Below are 19,207 nucleotides of genomic sequence, written 5' to 3'. Positions count from 1 at the left end.
TAAAAAAGTACCACTAGAACATGGGAAGTCAAAAAAATAATAGTACTATCATGTTTCAAGCCCTAACAAACATTTGAACTGTGCACACGGTTACTGGAGGTCTAAACACCAGCACATCCCCCAGACACATGCAAGAGTAACATCCAAAATACTGCACTTTAAAACATAAAAAAGGTATTTGGGAACTTCAGACTTTCCCTTTGTGATTACTTGGCTTGAAACAATTTAACTGTTCATTTATTTTATTCAAATACAAAAGGTTTCCCTTTTGGGAAGGAATCTTGCTTTAATATTTAAGTAACAGCTCCATATTTTAATTGCTTAAATTATATATGAACTCATTTTAAATGTGTGCAATAGCTAAAAATTTGAATGCTTAACTAAGTTCAAAATTTAAACCTTGTCAAGTTGAGGTAACTAAAAAAACCCCAAACTTCTAGCAGATTGTTTATTTCCCTTCTTGCTCCTCTGGTACATGTCCCTTCCTCCCCGCCTGCACACAGGCTGTATAAATGCTGCCAGCTGTCCTCCAGACAGCTCAGTCCAGCTGCAATGCCATTTTCTGTCTAGAGGAGAAGAAATTAAGGCTGAGACCCCTGTAATGGGGTGCAACCAGAGTTTCAGAGCTGACTTTCTGGCAGCCCCCCGAGACCTGACCGAGCACAGGAGCCCAGCTCCTTCTTCCCACTGATCCAAACAGAACAGATGGAGAGCAGCCATGAACCCGTGAGCAGACACAGCTGATGCAGGAGAGGCTGCACTTTCCTGCACTAATGACAGCTTAGAACAGCAGTGATTCTGACTTTGTTTGCTGGAGCTGTGAATAACTTAACATCTTCTGGGAAAAGCAGGAGATCAGCATGCACTGATGAGCGCTGCCAAGCTCCCGTCTCCTCTGCCTGCACAGCATTTGCAGGCAGCAAAAGTCAAAAGCCTCTTTTGCATCGCTCGTATCTCAGACACAGGAGGGCTCATGGCCATGAATTTTACATCAGGGTCAGAAGTCAGCTCTTCAGGCAGATGCAACTGCAAACTAAAGCAAATGGCAAGTGTGAGCACACATCCAGCAGCTCCTCTGGCCCACTCCCACAGGAACAATGGACTTCAGAGTTATGCTCATGCAGAATATCCCACTCCAGGCACAAATCCATGAGTTATCTCTGCAGTACCAACACCTCCACTTCTGTGTATGCCACAGTTTCTGTGGCCAAAGTGGTCAGGCAACACAGGAAGACTGATCTTCACAGAAGGGAACAGACAGAAATTGTAGGCACAGGCAGTGACAGTCACAGGAAAGTGAAGGTCTCTGAAACATCTATAGCAGACCAGAGTAAGTCAGCTGCATGACATTTAAAAGGCACTGCAATATCAAGCCAGTAGGTTTTAAACTAATGTGTTAAAAGGTACTGCAATATCAGTGAGAATTTAAGACAATTTGGCTATGTCCATACACAGCAAGACCCAGCGCCAAGTCAAGCCTTCTCTCTCATGAGCCAACAGTGATAAAGTCAGATGCAGGTAGAGGGTGATAAAGTGGGTGGAGGATCAGAGATACACTTGCTCCTATGGCATGAAGGCCTTTTGGATGGTCCCAAGGTAAACAGGAGGTGAAGGAAGGCTGGAATCCCACAGCAAATCCATCTGACAGAGGAGAGAAGAAGACATGACTGTAGCTGGAGGACATACCCATGCTGTGGGACATAAGAAATCCTATTGAATTCAGTTCAGCCTTGCTCACCACAAGCACTCTGGGGAAGGCTCAGCTAACAGTGAGGTGCAGGGTGGGTTCTATAACAGAGGACAGGCTGCACAGCTGGGCTGTGCTCACCCTGTGCGTGGGGCAGTGGCTGTTGAGACGCGCGGACACCGTGGGGTGAGAAAGCTGCTTGGGCAGAGGGACCCGTGAGCAGGGACACCGTGGGGGCAGGCAGCCAGGCCTGCTTGGTTTGGTTCAGTTTAGAACATAAAAAGGCCTGGTTTATTGCAATAAACTATTTTCTTCAGAGCGAGCAAGAAGGAGGTCCGTGTGTCTTTGCTCCCCATTGATGCACCGTGCCAAACCTGAGCCAGCTAAGCTCAGGTGTTAACCTGCAGAAAGGCTTCTAAATGCCCTGCAGCCACACAGAAACCCTGGGCATGTCTGCCCCTGCTCCTCCACACAAGGCTGGCATGCCCTCCAGAGCTCTAGCATGCTCAGACAGGGATTTCAGCTCAGCAAATAATATAGCAAAAATAAATGTCATCAATTATTCACTAATGGAATTATGTCTAGTAAGTCAAACAGAATCTATAATCTGAAAAATCTTTTGCTTTAAAAAATGCCATGATTTTAAATTGGTATTATATTCCCTGCTGTGATTATTCAAAGCATTGTATAAACAAAGGCTTTGGGAAAAGTCACTTAATCCGATTAAAAGGAAATCACCTATCAGCTGGGAACCTAGCAACTCCCACATCTTCAATTCATTTGTATAACCTACACCTGTAAAATACCCTTCCTAGACTATTACTAAAGCTGCAGTCCCCACATTTGCTGTTTGCTTAGTTTTACTTCTTAAAGCAGGCAAAAAAGGATGACCTGCAGTTTTCAAAAATGCTTCTTAATATTAAGAAATGCCTGTGAAACTTAAATCAACATTACACTCACACAGATGCTTGAGGCAAACTATTCTGTTCCCACCACAAACAGCAATCTTTACTCTGTAGACATGACAGATTTCTTCTGGAACATTGGGAAGTTGCTGCCTCCAAAGAAGAATTTGATGAGCATAATTAAATTAGCTCACCCATTTAAATTATTTTGGCTCCACATCTCAAGTGAGAAGCAGCCAAATTTGTCTTGCTACAAGTTTCTCTGTCATTTTTGCGGCGTTGCAGGGTACTCTAAATCTATTTGCAGTCTTCATGTGCATCCCTGCTTCTCTTTTCCAAATAGGAAATATGGACTCCTAAATCTGTAACAAAGGGCAAGTAAAGTACACAAGAAAAATCTTTCAGTTCTGTTTTTCTATTCCCTTCCATGAGGATTGTTTCTGCAGCAAACTACAGTTCTATGCTTGCAGCTGGAGCACCATTTCATCACCTTCTGTTTAACATCTTAGACCTTCCACTCCTGACCCCTCTTTGATGACTCTTGCCTGTCCAGCCCCTGTTACTCCCTGCACTTGCTGTCTGGAGCTCTCATCCTCAATTTTCTCCCCTTGGGTTCCCATTCCTTAACTTTGAAGGAGAATTTCTGCACCAGCGTCTGAAGAGGTTTCCTAGCCAAACCTTTCCTCTCTTTAAGACAGCTCCAGTTTCACCTTTAAAGCAGTTGAGTGATGCCTTTGTATTACCTGACAACACCACCTCACCTTCTCCTTGCTCCTCTTTAGAGCCTCCCTACCCCTTAAACAAGATACATTCCATTATGTGATATTACACACATGCCAGTCAACTCCATAATTGCTCTTGTACTTGACACTAATCACAATTCTGGTCATTCATGCAATAATTCTATGCATTGCTTAGAACAAATGCCAGTCTACATAAGTCAGCAAAGGCACCAATTTTGCTGGTTTATTGTTCTAGTAGCCCAAATCTGTCTTTCTCATCAGTGTCAGCACCTTCCATGCACTGCTTCACACTGCTCCACACAACTGTCTGCACAATTTCCCTTCCCCTTTTGAGGATGCTCACCAGGAACAGACATCCCCACACCAACAGCCAGCAAGACCCAAGACTACAATGCCCATCCAGACTCTGCTGCAGAGATCCTGTCCCCAGAGCATCCTTTGGGCCCCTCATTCTCTCCCCCAGCTCAGCTCTAATCTACAGCTAAAAAAAAACCCTATTCCTGTTTCCAGTTTACACTGCAGTGCAGCTGCCCACAAATAACCATCACATTCATTTCCCCTTTCCACTCTCCTCCATCAAGACATCAGTGAAAAAAAAAAACAAAAAAAAAAAAAAAAAAAAAAAAAAAAAAAAAACAAAAAACAACCCACAAACAAACCACCAACTCTGAATCCCAGCACCAGCCTATTAGAGCTACTGTCACCCTATGGAAAATAAAATATGCTGACATTGTTTCTTTGTGCATTTGCCTGTCTGCATCCACCCACTGTCTCTGATCTTCCACTAAAACTATACCAACAGTTAATGTTCAGAACTTGCTGGAACATCTCTTCTTCACAACATATAACATTTAGTGAAGCCCCAAGCAATCAAACAGCAATCCTTCAAATGTAAAGGCCTTTCAGAAAAGGAGTCAAATTATTAGTTTTACTCCAAGTGCTGATATCAAAGGAACAGAAAATTATTTCACACACAATGTAGTGGGGAAAAAAAATAAAAAATAAAAAATAAATAGTTTGGTGCATGCAGCAACCAGAATGAGTGCTGAAGGTGAAAGCCAACTACATGATTATGGACTTGCAAATAAACTATAATTTTACTTTATGTGCAATTTTTCCTCTTCATCTTATTCTCAACACATACTGCCACAATCAAATGAAATGAAAAAGAACCACCTATTCACTAGTGGGTTATATTTAGCAAGAGGCAGTCTAACATATTAAAGCATTTTTCCCACCAGTACTGAACCTAAATTGACACTGTCAACAGCTGCTGTAACCACAAGAGTTGAAGTTCTGCAGAGTCAAAGAAAGCAGATTTTAAAAATGTAAATCTAATTAAAGGTAAACTACCAGCTGAACAAATGCTACAGCCACCAGCATGCCACTTCCACAGTTGTGTGCTCCTGGCAAAGAATTGCACAGACCCGTGCTTGCAGCCAGGTGCTGCTGCCTGGCATCAGTGAACAGAGGCTGCTCAGGCACTGGTCGTGCATCTCACAGGGGGTTTCCATCCAGGCCACTGACAGCAGCTTTGGAGAACGGGAACACCATCACCCTTAGCAGAGCTTAGACCAGGATTGCACTGTAACCAAACCCCAATATTCCCGACTGCTCTCACAGCACAAACTGGGCTCTGGGCACAATAACCACAACCAAAGGCTGGTTCAGTTTAGCAACCTCCATTTACACTTTCCATACCAACAGAAGAACTCAGCCCAGCACCTGGCAGCTCCCAGAGTAACACTTCCCAGCCTAGAATGTGACATGCAATTCTTTTTAATGGACAGCCCAAAACTTTTCTCCTCTGTTCTCAAGAAGTGCAGAAATTAAACTCAACACAAGCCACACCAACTGAAGCCAGTAATTTCTGTTTGTACCTGCAATGCTGAAAATACTGAATACTTGGAGGACAGCAGGATCAGTGGAAGCCCTCACACATTTAAGCATAGCACACAGTGTGGGAAAACAACGTGCCATCAAAAGTTTCAAAGTGCAGCATTGACCCTTACACACAGCCCTGTGTAGCACAACACTGCTTCTTTGCCCAATGCCTCCTAAACTCACAGCTTACTTTGTTGTCATCTTATTGCAAAGCTCCCATACCTTCTCAGTGATTTGTCATGGGCATCTCCTTGCAGCTCTGACTCCTTCCTCACAGCACAGCCAACAAACTGCAACTGCCTCCTCACCCACTCTTTTATAGCCATCATCCTTACTGGACACAGCTGTGGCCTGTTAAGGGCAGGCCTGTTGCTAATCTTTGGTGATTAGTACAGCTGCAACTCCTCAGAGGTGAGATTACCTTCTGCACTATCTTTATTTTCCTACATTCTATCCCCCCACATTACTTGGGAAATACAAACAGTCTCATGAAGTCACTTCTTTGAGAGGGCAAAGCTGCATGCAGCAGACATCACTTCAGGCTCAAGTACAGATAACCATTATCCAGAGGAGCTGTCTACCCTGGAAGGAGAGATTCTAATGCCTCTTTGAAGGGTTTTGTTACTGCTAGAAGGTTTCAAAAGCAGATGTAAACATGAACCAACTTCTACTCTCTTTCACTGACAGAATAATCAGAGATTATCTACTCAGGAGAGTTCTTCCCAGTTAACCCTATATATGATCACATGTCAGACCAGCATAACATTTTCAAAGATGACCTTTCAACATACAAAAAATCATCCAGACCTAAAACTTACCACAGACCAAATCCACAGGTAAGAAAATTCCTCAGCATGAGTAAAACATTGGATGTTAGAACAATGCCACAATGCCAAAGTCATTATCATCTTTGTAATACCTCTGGTTGAAGTTTCAATCTAATCAACATTTTCTTTTTATTTTTTTAACAAAAGAAAACAGAAGGACATATTCAAACAGCTTTCATTTACTAAGCAAACCATACCAGTTATGACTTTCTGCTTTTTCTGGCAGAACAGAACAAGTAGTACATATGCAAAACAAAATGCAGCCATCTAAAATGCTTGATTGCATAAGCATGAGGTCCAGATCCAAAAGTAAAAATAATTTTCTGTGACTTACCAGAATTTCTCTTTGACACTAGCTTCAAATTCATGCTGACTACAGTACAGATCACAAGAACCAAGAAAACAAGAGGCTTCATCTTTCACTTTCTGTGGCAGCTGAAATGCAAACATAGAACAAAGTCTGAATCACAGCTTTTCACTACAACAAAGCAGCAGCTACAGTTAAACACTTCTCAAAGAACCACAACAGGACAATGGCTTAATGTAACAACTTCTCAGTTTATGTTTAGGCAGGAGTAGGAAAACACAACAGCTCAAAGTAACCATGTATGAACGATTTACCTCTTACTATCACACAAAAGGGTTGGGTTTTTTTAAATGACACCTCAAAATATCATTTTGCTCTCAAAGAAAAAAATCACAAGATGCAACAGTTTATTTGAAGTAGTATGAGTCCAATCTAGCAGATTTTTGTGTGTTACTTATTTATTTTCTATGTTATGGGAAAACCCTGATGGCCATAACTAGCTTTGTCTCATACAAACAGGCCACACACTTAAAAAAAAAAATCATATTATTCAGGAAAAGAATAGTTCATAAAATCTCTCTTAGCAACCTTACTTTCCCACTGGTGGCACTGTAAAAACTCCTACAATGCCTACAATTAATGCTGTTCCAGAAATTTCTCCTATACAATGAGGTAAAGAAAGGTGAACAAAATTCAGAAATCAATGAATGTAGGTTTCAAGAGTCTCACCTGTTAAGTTTACTATTTACTTTATGTTATGTACATTAAAAAAAGAAAAGGGGAAAATCTACTTTAGAATTTTATTTTTAATTTTATATAATTACTGGAATTAATTCTGTTTCCATTTACAAGTACCAGGCCATTAGAGAAAAGATAGCAAAAGCAAACTGAGGTTCCTTCTCTGCACTTAAAAACAGGTAGAACAAATCTGAATTCAAAGCCCATCTCTCTCAAAGAAAGATGCTTAATTATAAGCTAGAGTCCTCAAGTCTATGCTTAGCTTGAAGTCATGGGCCTTCAAGTGGCCTGATACATTTAAGCTCCAGGAATTCATCTCCATATAAGACACAGACTTTAGATCAGGACCCTTATTATCAGATAAACCTGGCAGCCATCTAAATCACTGTGAAGATATCATTTACACCAAAAGATTCAGCACACATTTTACAGCAGTTTCAATTAAACAGAAATGCACAAAACTATCAGCAATAGCAGTCAAAGCTGAGGCCAGTGAACAGAATCCTCCCATAAATGCTGTAAGACCTCTGCCCACCCAGCTCACTCAGAGGTCTCAAATCCCCAAATCCAGAAAGAGCCCAGACCCCTCCAGCTCTGAGCATTTACAAAGCAGCAAGAGGTTGCAATGTCCTGCTGTTCACTGACGCTTGTTCAGTTTAATTTGAGTTTATTACATCAAATATTCTTTCCTTGTAATTTTATTACTGGCCTATCATTGTGTGAAGAAAATGTAAGTAAGCCCATGTAATCTTTTACACTACAGGAATTGTGCTGCTATTCAATTATTTCAAAATTACCACTTTAAACTGAAGTTCTCTTCCTCTCACCTTACTGTACTACAACCTATAAACAGGCAGTGGATTTTTTTCCCCTCTCTGAATTCTATGGCACTTTATGCCTATTGATTCCTCACAGTAACAATGCTAAGGTATTTTCAAGAAAAAATACACACTGAAGGCTGTCTGACAGTGGTTAATGACAGAATTAGCATTCACTCTTCCTTGACCTCTCCTTGGAGTAACACAATCCTGAAACCAGTAAGGCCATCTTGACAAGAGAGCTTAAAAAGAAGTAATTGAACTAAATCTTTTGACAGATAATTGTAATGATGATGTTATGCTAGAATGATTTTCAAGTATAGCTTTACAAATTAGTTTCTCCATTTTTCCCCCCTCAGTAATTACAGCTGAAATATGGAATTCCTAGGTCCTTCTTCATGTGGGTCTGTACATCTCCACCCCAAACAAGCTAGGCTGCATTAAATACATTTAAAAATTCAAAGCAAGTTCTGCCAACCAATATTAATGCTAGGCAGAGCAGAAAATTCTTGGTTCTGTCAGCACTGATAGGAGTTGTACTTTTTGAAGCCCTATCCTCACCAAGGCAGTCAGTCTCTGTACCTCCACAAATCAGGAAAATAGAGCAGCAAAAGGGCAAGAAACCACAGCACCACCCAGTCATTCATAATAAAGCCCAAAGCCTCAGCCTGTCACGTGTGACACAGCTCCGCTGAGGCTGGCATGAAAACACACATCAGAGTCTGAGTGTCACTCCACCATGGCAGGGATTCCAGCAGGCAGTGGGATCTGTCACAGTGACAGTGGGTCAGCTCTGTCTGTCCTGGGACAGCAGCCAGCCACAGACACCCAGGCTGCTCAAACTGCCCTATCTGAGATGGCTGCTTTTAAACATTAAGGTTAACAAAGGGCACAAGATACAAAATAAGCTGTGTTTCCCCAAGAAGAATGTCCAGCAGCCAGAAGAAGGAAGGTTGTATTCGTTGAAGACTAAGTTTCTAAATTTGTTCAGATTTCTGGAGCCGCGTGTGCCAAGACTCGCCCAACGGGACTGGTCTCAACTCCCTCCTCAGAGCCAGTCACCCACCTGTCAGGCCGTGGGATGGACCCCAGACCCCAGCCAGCCCTGGGCCAGGCTCCTGGGAATCAATGTGGAGTGGATGGCCATGGTCTGATGAAGAACATGAACAAAACACAAGATAGAATAAACCAGCCAGAGTCCAATGCCACTTCCCTGCAAGCAAGGGCTGATTTTGCCATTTGACAGAACTTTCCCCTCACAGGCACTGAGCAGCATTTCCCTGAGGAACCACTTACTCTGATGCTGCAAACTCCAAGCAGGTGTGAGATGGGGCTCACAGCTGTAACAAGAATGTCACAGCTTTACTGGATATGCCTCAGAACAGGGGAACCAAGTTCATGCCATTCCCAGAAGACTGAAGATATCTCACTCAATAAGGACATAGAAATACCAATTACACCCAACTTGCCCAAAATCATTGAGAGGAGGGAAGAGAGACACAGAATGAAGTGCTTGTTGACAGAGAAGGAAAAGTCAGTAGTGCAAGCCTTGTTGTGACCAGCCAGGTTGTATTTGAATCCAGGTAAGCAAAGGGAGGTTGCTGCTATCAGAGGGAGAAGTGTAGGAGCAGCAAGGTGTGACAACTGAATTCTTCACCACTGCACTGCCAATAAGGTCTCTCCTTCCCTCTTCACCCATTTGTGCCACAGACCTGACGTCAGGCAACTGTCACAGTGTCCTGTAGGCGCCCAAAAATACAAGGGGTCCAGGCTGCAAGGCAGCACAAATTTTGTTCTTCTAACAAAAACCACCCTGACTCCCATATCCTGCCTAACACACTTCATCTCTTTTTTGAACAATTTATTTCTTCCACCCAAATCCTCAGGAAACAGAGCTTGGGAAATTGCTGTATTCCCATTTCCTTCATGTACTGCCTGCTGTCTTTCCAGCACCCCTTCAGCTCATGTGTCTTCTGAGACTCAAAGGAACTTCAAGGGACAAGGTTAGAAGGAGGCTTTTAGAAACAGGAAGAAAATCAGAGCATTCATATTTTGCACAAATTCCAGCACTGAGATTCCCAAGTTCACGCTTTAAATATAATTTAGCTTTGCTCTAATTTGTACCACAAGCTTTGTTCATGCAGTGCTCCTTTCTGAAAGAAAACAAGAAAGGAGAAGCAGTGCCTGTGCACTCAGGCACACGTCTGTGCTCAGGCTGAGATTTGCTGACACACTACAAGGCTCTGTAGGTTCTGGTTTCTCCACAGAAGCTGTGATGCAGAAGGCACTCATTAAAAACAGCGACCCACCTCTTTAGTGATTTCCAATTGTCAGGTTTTGTTGCTCAGATATCTCACAAAAATAAATTACCGTTTTCACCCCACACACAAAGGATGAAATGGCAACAGTAATTCTTTCATTGTTTTTACAGTAGGCTAGATGGTGAGTCCTGTTCATTTCTTTTCAAACCATTTCCCCAGCCCACTTTTTAAGGCTTTAAATTTTAATATGAACTCACTCTCAGGTCTTCTCTTTTGCCAACATACCACATTGAGCTGTTCATTACTAAAAGATTTTCAGCCTATATAATATTTTGGTTGGAAGCAATCCACAATGGGCACCAGTTCCCTTTTGTTGATACCTCAAACGTAAAGAAAAAATGCTCAAGATCAGAGATAAAATACTCAAGATCAGAGATGCATGCTAGCTCAAATAATGTCTCTTCAGCTCTACTTGATATGGGTCATGCAGTGTTCTTCGCTCTGCTGCTCAATGAGCATCAAAGAATATTTCATTTTGCCTAATTCATTGTGCATCTTCACCACCATAACCAGCCACTTAAGTTGTCTAAATACACAAGGAGCATTAATTCTACAAGGCAGTGTGCATTCACCATTTGTCTTGCAGGATTGAATTCTCCACTGGACCTTTCAGGTCCTTAACTAAACTCACATCTGCCTAATTCTCCTTGTTCAGGTGAAACGTAAAGATAAATTTTAAAATGAGGAGTCTGAGGGTGATTTTATGCCAGAAGTTTTTTTCCTTTCCCTTACTCCAACCTGGAGGCTGTACCGGGAATCCTTTTGGCGACTTTTCAATTTTGGCTGGGTTTTTCCCTTGAACTGTTTGGGGTTTGTTTCTGTTTTCAGCCCATCAGGGATCCTGTGGGACCACCCGGAACCTGAGTCCTCAGAGGAGCTGAACCAACACAAGAAAGGACAAAAATCCACCAACTTTGGCTGCTGTGAGGAGGAGACCCATGGCAGAAATCCAAGCGGTTCCCAGCTGCTGTGAACCCTTTTCTCCTCCCTTCCCAGAGACAAAGAAGGGCAGCCTCCATCTTTGCCTCTCAGCCATGTGGAGAGGTGGGGCTGAGATGGGAGGTCCCATTTTTTTTCCTGTGCTTTGCAGATATCTTGCTTTGCAAATAAACAGTTTTAGTTTTGTTCATTTTCATCTCATGGTATCCATTTCTCTCACTGGCAGAAGAAAGGGCTTCAATAACTCTCCTTTCTCTTTAGAGGAGATGCTCATTCCAGAGCGCTTCCTCCTAAAATTTGTCTCTAACACTGAGACATGAGGGAAACATGCTCAACACAGTGTTTGTGTTACACAAACTGGAAATAAACAGCAACAAAAAGACAACATCTAAACTGTCTGGGATTATTACTGGCTCAGCAGTGTATCACCCACATGACAGTAATACAACAAGGAAAAAGCAAGGTCTTGTCCTGACAAAGCAAATGGAACCCACAGCCAAATACTGACAAGGTTATAATACTTATCTGTAATGACTTCTCTAAAGGCTGGATGTCTGGGTTAAAGGAATAAAAACCTAAAACTCACAGGTCTTCTGTGATGTGAAAGGAATAAACTCAGAATCTTACTAGTTATTTCAGAAGAAACATCCTTTGGTGTTAATACACAGGGTTTTTTTGAAAATATTTTAATGCCTCCACTAAAAGGTTAAATATCTTCCAAATGGAACTGTAGAAGACAACAAGTGCAGAATCTTAAAGTTTCAAAAATAATCTCACAGTGTAACACAGAAACAAAAAAAATGGGCTTCAGTGCCAAGCACAAAAGAAAATTACTGTGGATCACAAACACCCCATTAACTTCCCTTATTAATATGTCTGGCTGCAGAGTTGTAGAAGTGATTCTAGCTATGGTAAAGTGCCAGTCAGACTCAACACCGAATAAACTGCTGGCTTGCCCTGTAGAGAAAACCCTGCATGCATTAACACAAGAACATTTTCTTACAAGAATTTTCTGATCCAATAGCTGCCTAAAATAGTGCTCATTTATGAAAAAAAAAAAGGGGTAGGAAATGGGAAAATCCCCTGAAATATTCTGAATATAGATAAAGATTACAATATTTGTAGCATCAAACACCACAGAGAGTGATGAGTATACAATGTACACACACATCTAAATTGCTGCCAATTCAATAAAAACCCAAGCAGCCCATCTTAACAGGTTTGTAAACCAGAACTAGGACTAACAGCACTGATTAGCAGATGGAGTTCTATCAGCTCACACCACACACTGACCTCGATTCCCTGAGCAACTCACACAGAATTGCAGTTCATTATATCTTCGAATCAGATTTTAAATCCCTGAATCGTACTCACCCCTCATTGCAACACCTCTTGCACTTGGAAACACAGAAAGCAACTGTAAGGAGGAACGAGATTGGCATAGGAGTGGGAAAGTTAGCTACTGTTTAAGCCTCATACCCAGCTGCACCATCAGTGATGTACTGATGCAGCACTACCCTGGATTCTAGTGAGAACTATTGTTCAGCCTTAACATTGCAATATTCTAACTACATATCCTAAGACAGATAGATAGATAAGACAGATAGACAGATGTGTCCAGTATCACAGCTTTTAAGTTTGACTAGCCCAGACCTTCTACAGACATTCAAAGTGAAATACATGTTGTGGGAGGAGGATTACAGCTGTACTGCAAGCCCTCATGGTTTATGAGGTCAACATAATGGATCAATTCATTTACAGCCTTTTTTTCCCCCTAGAGTAGAAGCTATTAATATTCTACATATATTTACTCCTGCAGATTGTGGTTTAATCAATACAGTACTTCAGGCAACATGAAGTACTGTAGGAAATGTAAAGACTCAGAGGAAAAGTTTACAGAGTGGGTCTTAGCCTCTCACCACCTTGCAGAAGTGCTTAAAAGCTTACAGAAAAACCCACTGGGGGAGAGAAGAAAATGGGAAGACAATCTACACTTGGAAAGCTAAACATGTACACTAGCACTGAGGAAAGGGGAGAGATTTTAAGAATCGCCTTGAATCAGCCTAAGCGCTGGAATTGATGCAGGTACAGCAGGAGGTTCCCAGTGCAGAGCGAGGTGCAGCAGTCACCACAGCCATTGAGGGCAGAGAGGAGCCCCAGCCAAGGGTGACCACGTATGCTTCTCAAAGCTGACAAGGTTGCTGGGCACCATGCCAGGATGGCAAATTTCTTCTGGGCTGAGACAGGCTCAGGGACTACTCAGACCCAGCCCAGCCAGGCTGCCCTGGGCTGTGGAGAAGCCCTGCACAGGAAAAAAAGGACTCTGACTCTTGCTATTCAGAGCTCTTGAGTGAAATAAACCAAGTTGCTGGTAGGTTTCAGATACACTGATAAACCCTGTAAATTCCAGAAAAACCATGGCAGCACTTGACTCCAGCTGCTCAGTTGCTGACACCCAGAACAAGCAGCACTGCTCAGGTCAGGGCTGTTTTCTCCTGGCTGCTTTAGACAGCCCTGCCAGCGATCACAGGTCCTCTCTGTAGAGCCTCAACTACAAAAGCAGAAGACATTTCAGATTAAAAGAGATGAGAAGGGACCATTCTCACCCACACCAATTTCACTCACTGCTCTCTGCTCTTATATCAATAAGGAAGTCTGTCCACTTTGCAGCTTCCTACACCAGGGCATTATTAAGCCAAAAGATTAGATGCTTTGCTTCTTTCATACCCATTCTAACCCTGCTCCCCAAGCAGCTTTTGCAGAAAAGCTATTAAAAATGGAGAGAGACAGTTCAAAGGGAGGTCTCAATCCTGAAAGATAGCATATCCCTCCTCTTTCCCCCCCCCCCCACACCACTTCTCTTGCTCCCCTTGTGCTCCTCAAGGCTCCTTACAGAGGTGCTCAGTACAAACAGAACTAGATTTTAGACTGGGCTGCCATCTGCATGCTGAAATGTTCCCTGCTTTTACAGAGCCTTTAAAACAGGCCTCTTTCCATGGCCACACAGCAGAGACTACAGCTGTAACTGTCAGCATTATTGACATTATCCCTGCTCTTACACACGCTCATAGCTCTGCAATATTAACAGAATAACAGTATTTGCACTATTCATGGCAAGTCTGGTCCAAGCTCACTCCTGCACCTTAATGAAACAGGCTCTGTGAGAACACAGCTCTGCCTGTGATGTGCTTAGAAATACATTCCTTGATCTCATCCACGGCCACACGCTTTCCTAACTAATTCATGATGCTCAAAGAAGACAGAATTAACAGGAAAAGATGACATACCAGCTGTCAGGCTCCTTATAAAACACTCATCTACAGTTTTCCACTTAGGAAACAGTCCCAGAGAAGCCAGACATGGCACTTGGCTGTCAGCAGAGGCCAGTTGCTTTCACTGAACTCAGCATCATCGCTGCTCCTTAAAGTGATAAACAGATTCTTGATGGGGATTTTTTTTCTCCTTACATAACCAGAGACTGGACTTCACACATATTTGTCTGAGTGAAAATAAAAATATAATTAAGTAAGCAAGGAAACAACATCCCCCAGAATTTGAGAACCATGAGAAACTGCTTATAGAATGCTACTTTGACACATTTTATGGAAATCTTGAAAACAATCGAGTTTTGTTCTGATGCAGCCAAAATAAGAGTAAAATACATATTTTATGTGCCCTGAAATTGCTTTGCCAAAGAGACATCCTTGTTAATTAACTGTTACATAAACAAAGAAAAGAGGGGTGGAAGGAACTCTCTGTAGTGCTTTTAAGGTGGAAAGGATTAGCCAAAATCCCTACAGAAGTTTCTAACACACAGTCTCTCTGTCTCACCAGCTTTGTTACTGAATATAACACATCCCTCAGCTCTCCAGCAGTTCCAAGAGGGTTTACCTGGATCTAGTACCAGATGCCAGAGGAAACCCTCACCAAAGCCAGCAAAAAGATTTTTCCTTATTCTCAGCAAGGGCAAGGTCTTTTCTCTCTGTTTTCTTTTCAAGGCTGTTTAAAGAAAGATTTATTTTTAGTTGGACATCCTGAAAAGCAAATTGCCTCTTAAAGTGCCTCTTTATTTTGTGATACACTTTAAATGCTCACTTTCCCTTCCAGCACTAAAAAAGCTCCTGATAAATAGCTCAGACTCTCATTGTTTGAGGAAGGCTTAGAAATGAAGAGCAGACACAGTTTCCCATACAGCTCTTTAAGGCTGTTTAACAATTGCTCACAATTTAGCATCCCTTGATATTTTCAGCTTGAGGAGCAAGAATGTTTCAAAGAGCAGGAAAAGTCCATACACTATAAATGCTTTATTTGCACTCCTCACAGGGAGTACAACTTCTCAGCCTTTTCCCCCAGACACCCAGGTCAAGGCACCTGCCCCAGCCATCCCTAGCAACTTCCCACTTCAGCCAGCAGGATCACAAGCTGCACATCCTCCTTGGAACTTCTCCTCCACCTCTGGTCCCACAAGAGCATCACAACCCTGAGCACAGCAAGTTTTGAGCAGCCTCCCCCTTCCAAATGCCACATAGGAGACACTGTTCTCCATAGCTTGAAGTGATTACTGTAACACGTATTCTTCTCTCCTCAGGAAACAGCTGAGAACAGTCACAGAAAAAAATTACCCTACATATGCAAACCAACCAAATTCCGTTGCAGGAACACCCCATCCAGACAGCCTGGATGCTCCTGCCCTCCTGAGGCAGGCAGAGCATCCCAAGAGGTACAAGTCTCACATGCTGTCCCCATTCCCTCCTCCTGGCTCTCCAGCAGCCTCTCAGCCTCTCTGCTGGGCTCCTCACACACACACTGCCCCCAGCAGCTGCCTGACCCCTCCAGACAAACCCACTCCTAAACCCTCCATGGCTCAGGCTTACCCCACAGTGGCACAGCTCAACACCCAGAGATCCCTAGAGCAGCAAGGGTGCTCCTACTGTCTCCACTTCCACACTCCTCTGCAGCCCCAGCCAGGCTTAAGGCTGCCAAGTCCAGGTTCTCCTGAGGCCCAAGCCTCCAGCCTCCATCAAACCAGGAATTTTCCTCCTCCTTCTCCCACACCACCAATTCCTGCCTGGTTAAAGTGATCTGTGCCACAAGAACTGCCTTTCTGCGGAACTCACCTTCACCACACCAGCCTATGAATCCCTCCTGACCCTTTCAGGCTCCTTTTTGATCTGACTTCTGTTTGGAGAGTGGTCAGTCCCACCCCTGCTAGTTTCCAACAGCTTCAGCTACTGCACTGCTTCAAAGTGCAGCCACCAGACTGGCAGCTCTGAAAATGAAAAGGCTTTCCAGTGCTCTGTGAGATACAGAGCAGTTCAGACAGCACTGGCTGATGCCATTCGTGCACTGAGGCTGCAGCAGTTGTGTGGCATCCACTAAAATTGACTCATGCTGGCTCAGTGCATTAATGTGGCACACCTGGCCTTCCTTCCCCCCTTCTCCCTCCCCCTCCCCTTTAACTGCTAAAGCATCAATCACCACACAAGTTGAAGACAAACCTCCAATGAGCTTCCCGGTACTGGGAAAGAAAAAAGGTGCTCTGCAGAGAACTCTTTAAGCCTTACAAATTGAACATCCAAAGATTCATCTTTATCTCTCTCCTGGGCTCGCCTGCAGCCCAAGTAGGTGGGTGAGTATAAAGTGTTGCTGTCAGCTAACAACCCTGAACCCCCCCCAGCTGAACCCCTTGCCAATAGCCAGGAGCAAGCAAGAAGTGCATGCACACCCACAGGATCTGGACTTTCCAGCCTGGTCAGCAGCTAGAAAGCTTTGGTTCAGGAGGGGCAGGTCTCCCCTCGCAGGCTCGGATCTGGAGCACGCTGGAGGTGCAAGCTGCTGCCTAGCAACACCGGCACTCGGCAGGGAGGTCGGCCCAAGCCCCGTCCTCCCACTGCAAGGGTCTCCTGTGCCCAGAGACACATCCTCAGAAGGATGCGATCCTCAGTAATTTCTCAGGCAGCCGCCCTGCACATCGCCAGTCACAGCCCCTGATGGATCACAGGCTCAGCCCCAAAGGCCACTGCCAGTGCCTCGGTGACCTGCCCCAACTCTCACCTCTCCTGCGCACTGCACATGCATTGCACCCCGCTGGCTGAGGGAGCCCAAACCCCAAATCCCTGCATGCCCCCTCTGCAGTCACTCTACTGCAAAGCCAGCGCTTGTCTCACTCAGCTCCCACCCCACACTCACCTCCCGCCTCGGCTCTGGCACGGGCAGGGCTTTCCAGGCACCTTTCCATGTCCCCACCGGGGCTGGCCTCTCCTGCCTCCGGAGGGAACCTCCTCCCCGTGCGCTGCTCAGGGGCAGGGCAGGATCCACCTGCTCCTACGGACACACAGACAGGCACGCAGCTGCAGAGCTTTAACCCTGATGAGGATCAACGTCCCCTTTCCGGCACGGACGGGAGCGTTTAGGGTGAATGAGAGCCAGTCTCAGGTGTGAATGCAACAGCCACAGACTCACACAGCACCTGGGCACACTGCCCTTCCCCCAGCCCACCGCAGCTCACCCCGCCTGCCCCCGCCGCTAAAAACCCCTGGAAAACCTCAAAGCCACCTGCACTCTGGTAGTGATATTGTAGCATCCACAAACCTTACACAGACGCTAAAAGTCTGTTATTGTTTTTTAAATAATCAGGGTAAAAACTCAGGGAGTATAAATTAGAGACTATAAACACTGCCGAGGAGCGCTACAAACGGCTGGCTCCTGCCACGATAGGTTTCCCCTCGCGGTACAAACCCAAGTTTGAGCGTTAACACAACAGGCACGGAAATCGCCAAAAGTACACAAACCTTGCTACAACTCTGAGAAACCGCAGCTTACAGCATTTTCCACCAGAAACTTTTGATTCTTTGAATCCTAGCAGAGACAGCAGTCCAGGCACAGGCTCTCTGAAAACAGCGGCTGCATCCAAGCCACTTCAGAAGTGTTTAGTGCCCTTCAGCGGATTTCCATCGGACTCCAAAGGAAACCAGAGCAGCTTTATTGTCACGGAACTTTCACAGGCAGAGGTTTCAAGTCCAACACCCACCACAGTAACTCAGAGCAGCCAAGCCTCCAAAGCACCGGCACCGCTTCAGCAGACTCCGCCGCGCCGCATCATCCCGCAAGGAAAATGCTCCAGTGCTTTTAATTTAAATCCCCAGCAGTAACACTTTTCCCGGGAAGCCCCCGACGAGTTCGCGAGGCTGAGAAACCCTCGGTACCAACCGGGATTCCCCCCTTCGTGACAGAAATCATTCCCGGCGCTTCCAACAGCAGCAGGGCTCAGTCCGGGGAGCGCTGGAGCGGCCGCGCCGCTACGGAGGGATACAGCCCCGAGCATCCGCTCCGAGCCAGCGGCACCGGGACAGCGGCACCGGGACCAGAGCCGGAGCTGCGGCGGTCCCTGCCCGGAGCCCCTCGGGAGCGCCGCGGCGCCAGCGGCACCGCGGGGTCCCTCCGCCCGCCCGGAGCCCCGGGAGCGATGAGGCAGCAGCCGCAGCTCTGGCCCGTCCCGCGCGTGGCGGCCCGAGAAGGGACGAACTTTTCTTTTTCTCCGTTTTTTTTTTTTTTTTTCTTTTTCTTTATTAATAAAAAGGGGAACTGGCGCGAGAAGCGCGGCGCGCAGGACTCACCTCCACGGCAGCTCCCCCTAGGGCTGCATGCCGGCGGGCTGTGGGTGTCCCCGGAGCGGCGGCGGGCGGGCCGGTCCCGCTCCCGCTCCGTGTCCGTGGAGCGGGCCGGGACCCGCGGCCCCGCGCGCCAGGTGCGCCCGCCCCGCGCCGCGCGAGCAGCAGCGCCCCCTGGCGGCCGCGCCTCCGCCCTGCAGCCCCGGCCCGGCAGCGCCCCGCGGCACCGCCCGCACCGCGAAACACCCACAGAGACCCGAGAGCAACCCGGGAGCGCCCCGCGGAGGGACAAACACCCACAGAGACCCCACAGCAACCCGGGAGCGCCCCGCAGAGGGACAAACACCCACAGAGACCCGACAGGAGCCCCCGGGGACCCGAATGGCAAGGGACATCTACGGCCGCGCACGTGGCTCCGGTCTCTGCAG

At 45.4% G+C, this 19,207-nt stretch overlaps 1 protein-coding gene across 1 annotated transcript in view; it reads right to left on the bottom strand.

The window, feature by feature from the left end:
• IL1RAPL2 (interleukin 1 receptor accessory protein like 2) overlaps positions 1-18,846 on the bottom strand; it is a 331,558-nt gene extending 312,712 nt beyond the window's left edge. Inside the window, exons 1-2 of the mRNA XM_058814193.1 lie at positions 18,786-18,846; positions 6,381-6,481 (exon numbers count right to left, since the gene is read on the bottom strand). Coding sequence (XP_058670176.1) covers positions 6,381-6,462 — 82 coding nt within the window. The 5' untranslated portion in view covers positions 6,463-6,481; positions 18,786-18,846. The remainder of the gene's footprint in view (positions 1-6,380; positions 6,482-18,785) is intronic.
• Positions 18,847-19,207: the final 361 nt, after the last annotated feature.

This window comes from Ammospiza caudacuta, chromosome 14 (genome assembly GCF_027887145.1).
Source record: "Ammospiza caudacuta isolate bAmmCau1 chromosome 14, bAmmCau1.pri, whole genome shotgun sequence".
Taxonomy (NCBI): Eukaryota; Metazoa; Chordata; class Aves; order Passeriformes; family Passerellidae; genus Ammospiza; species Ammospiza caudacuta.
This window is presented reverse-complemented; position numbering and strand designations above follow the sequence as displayed.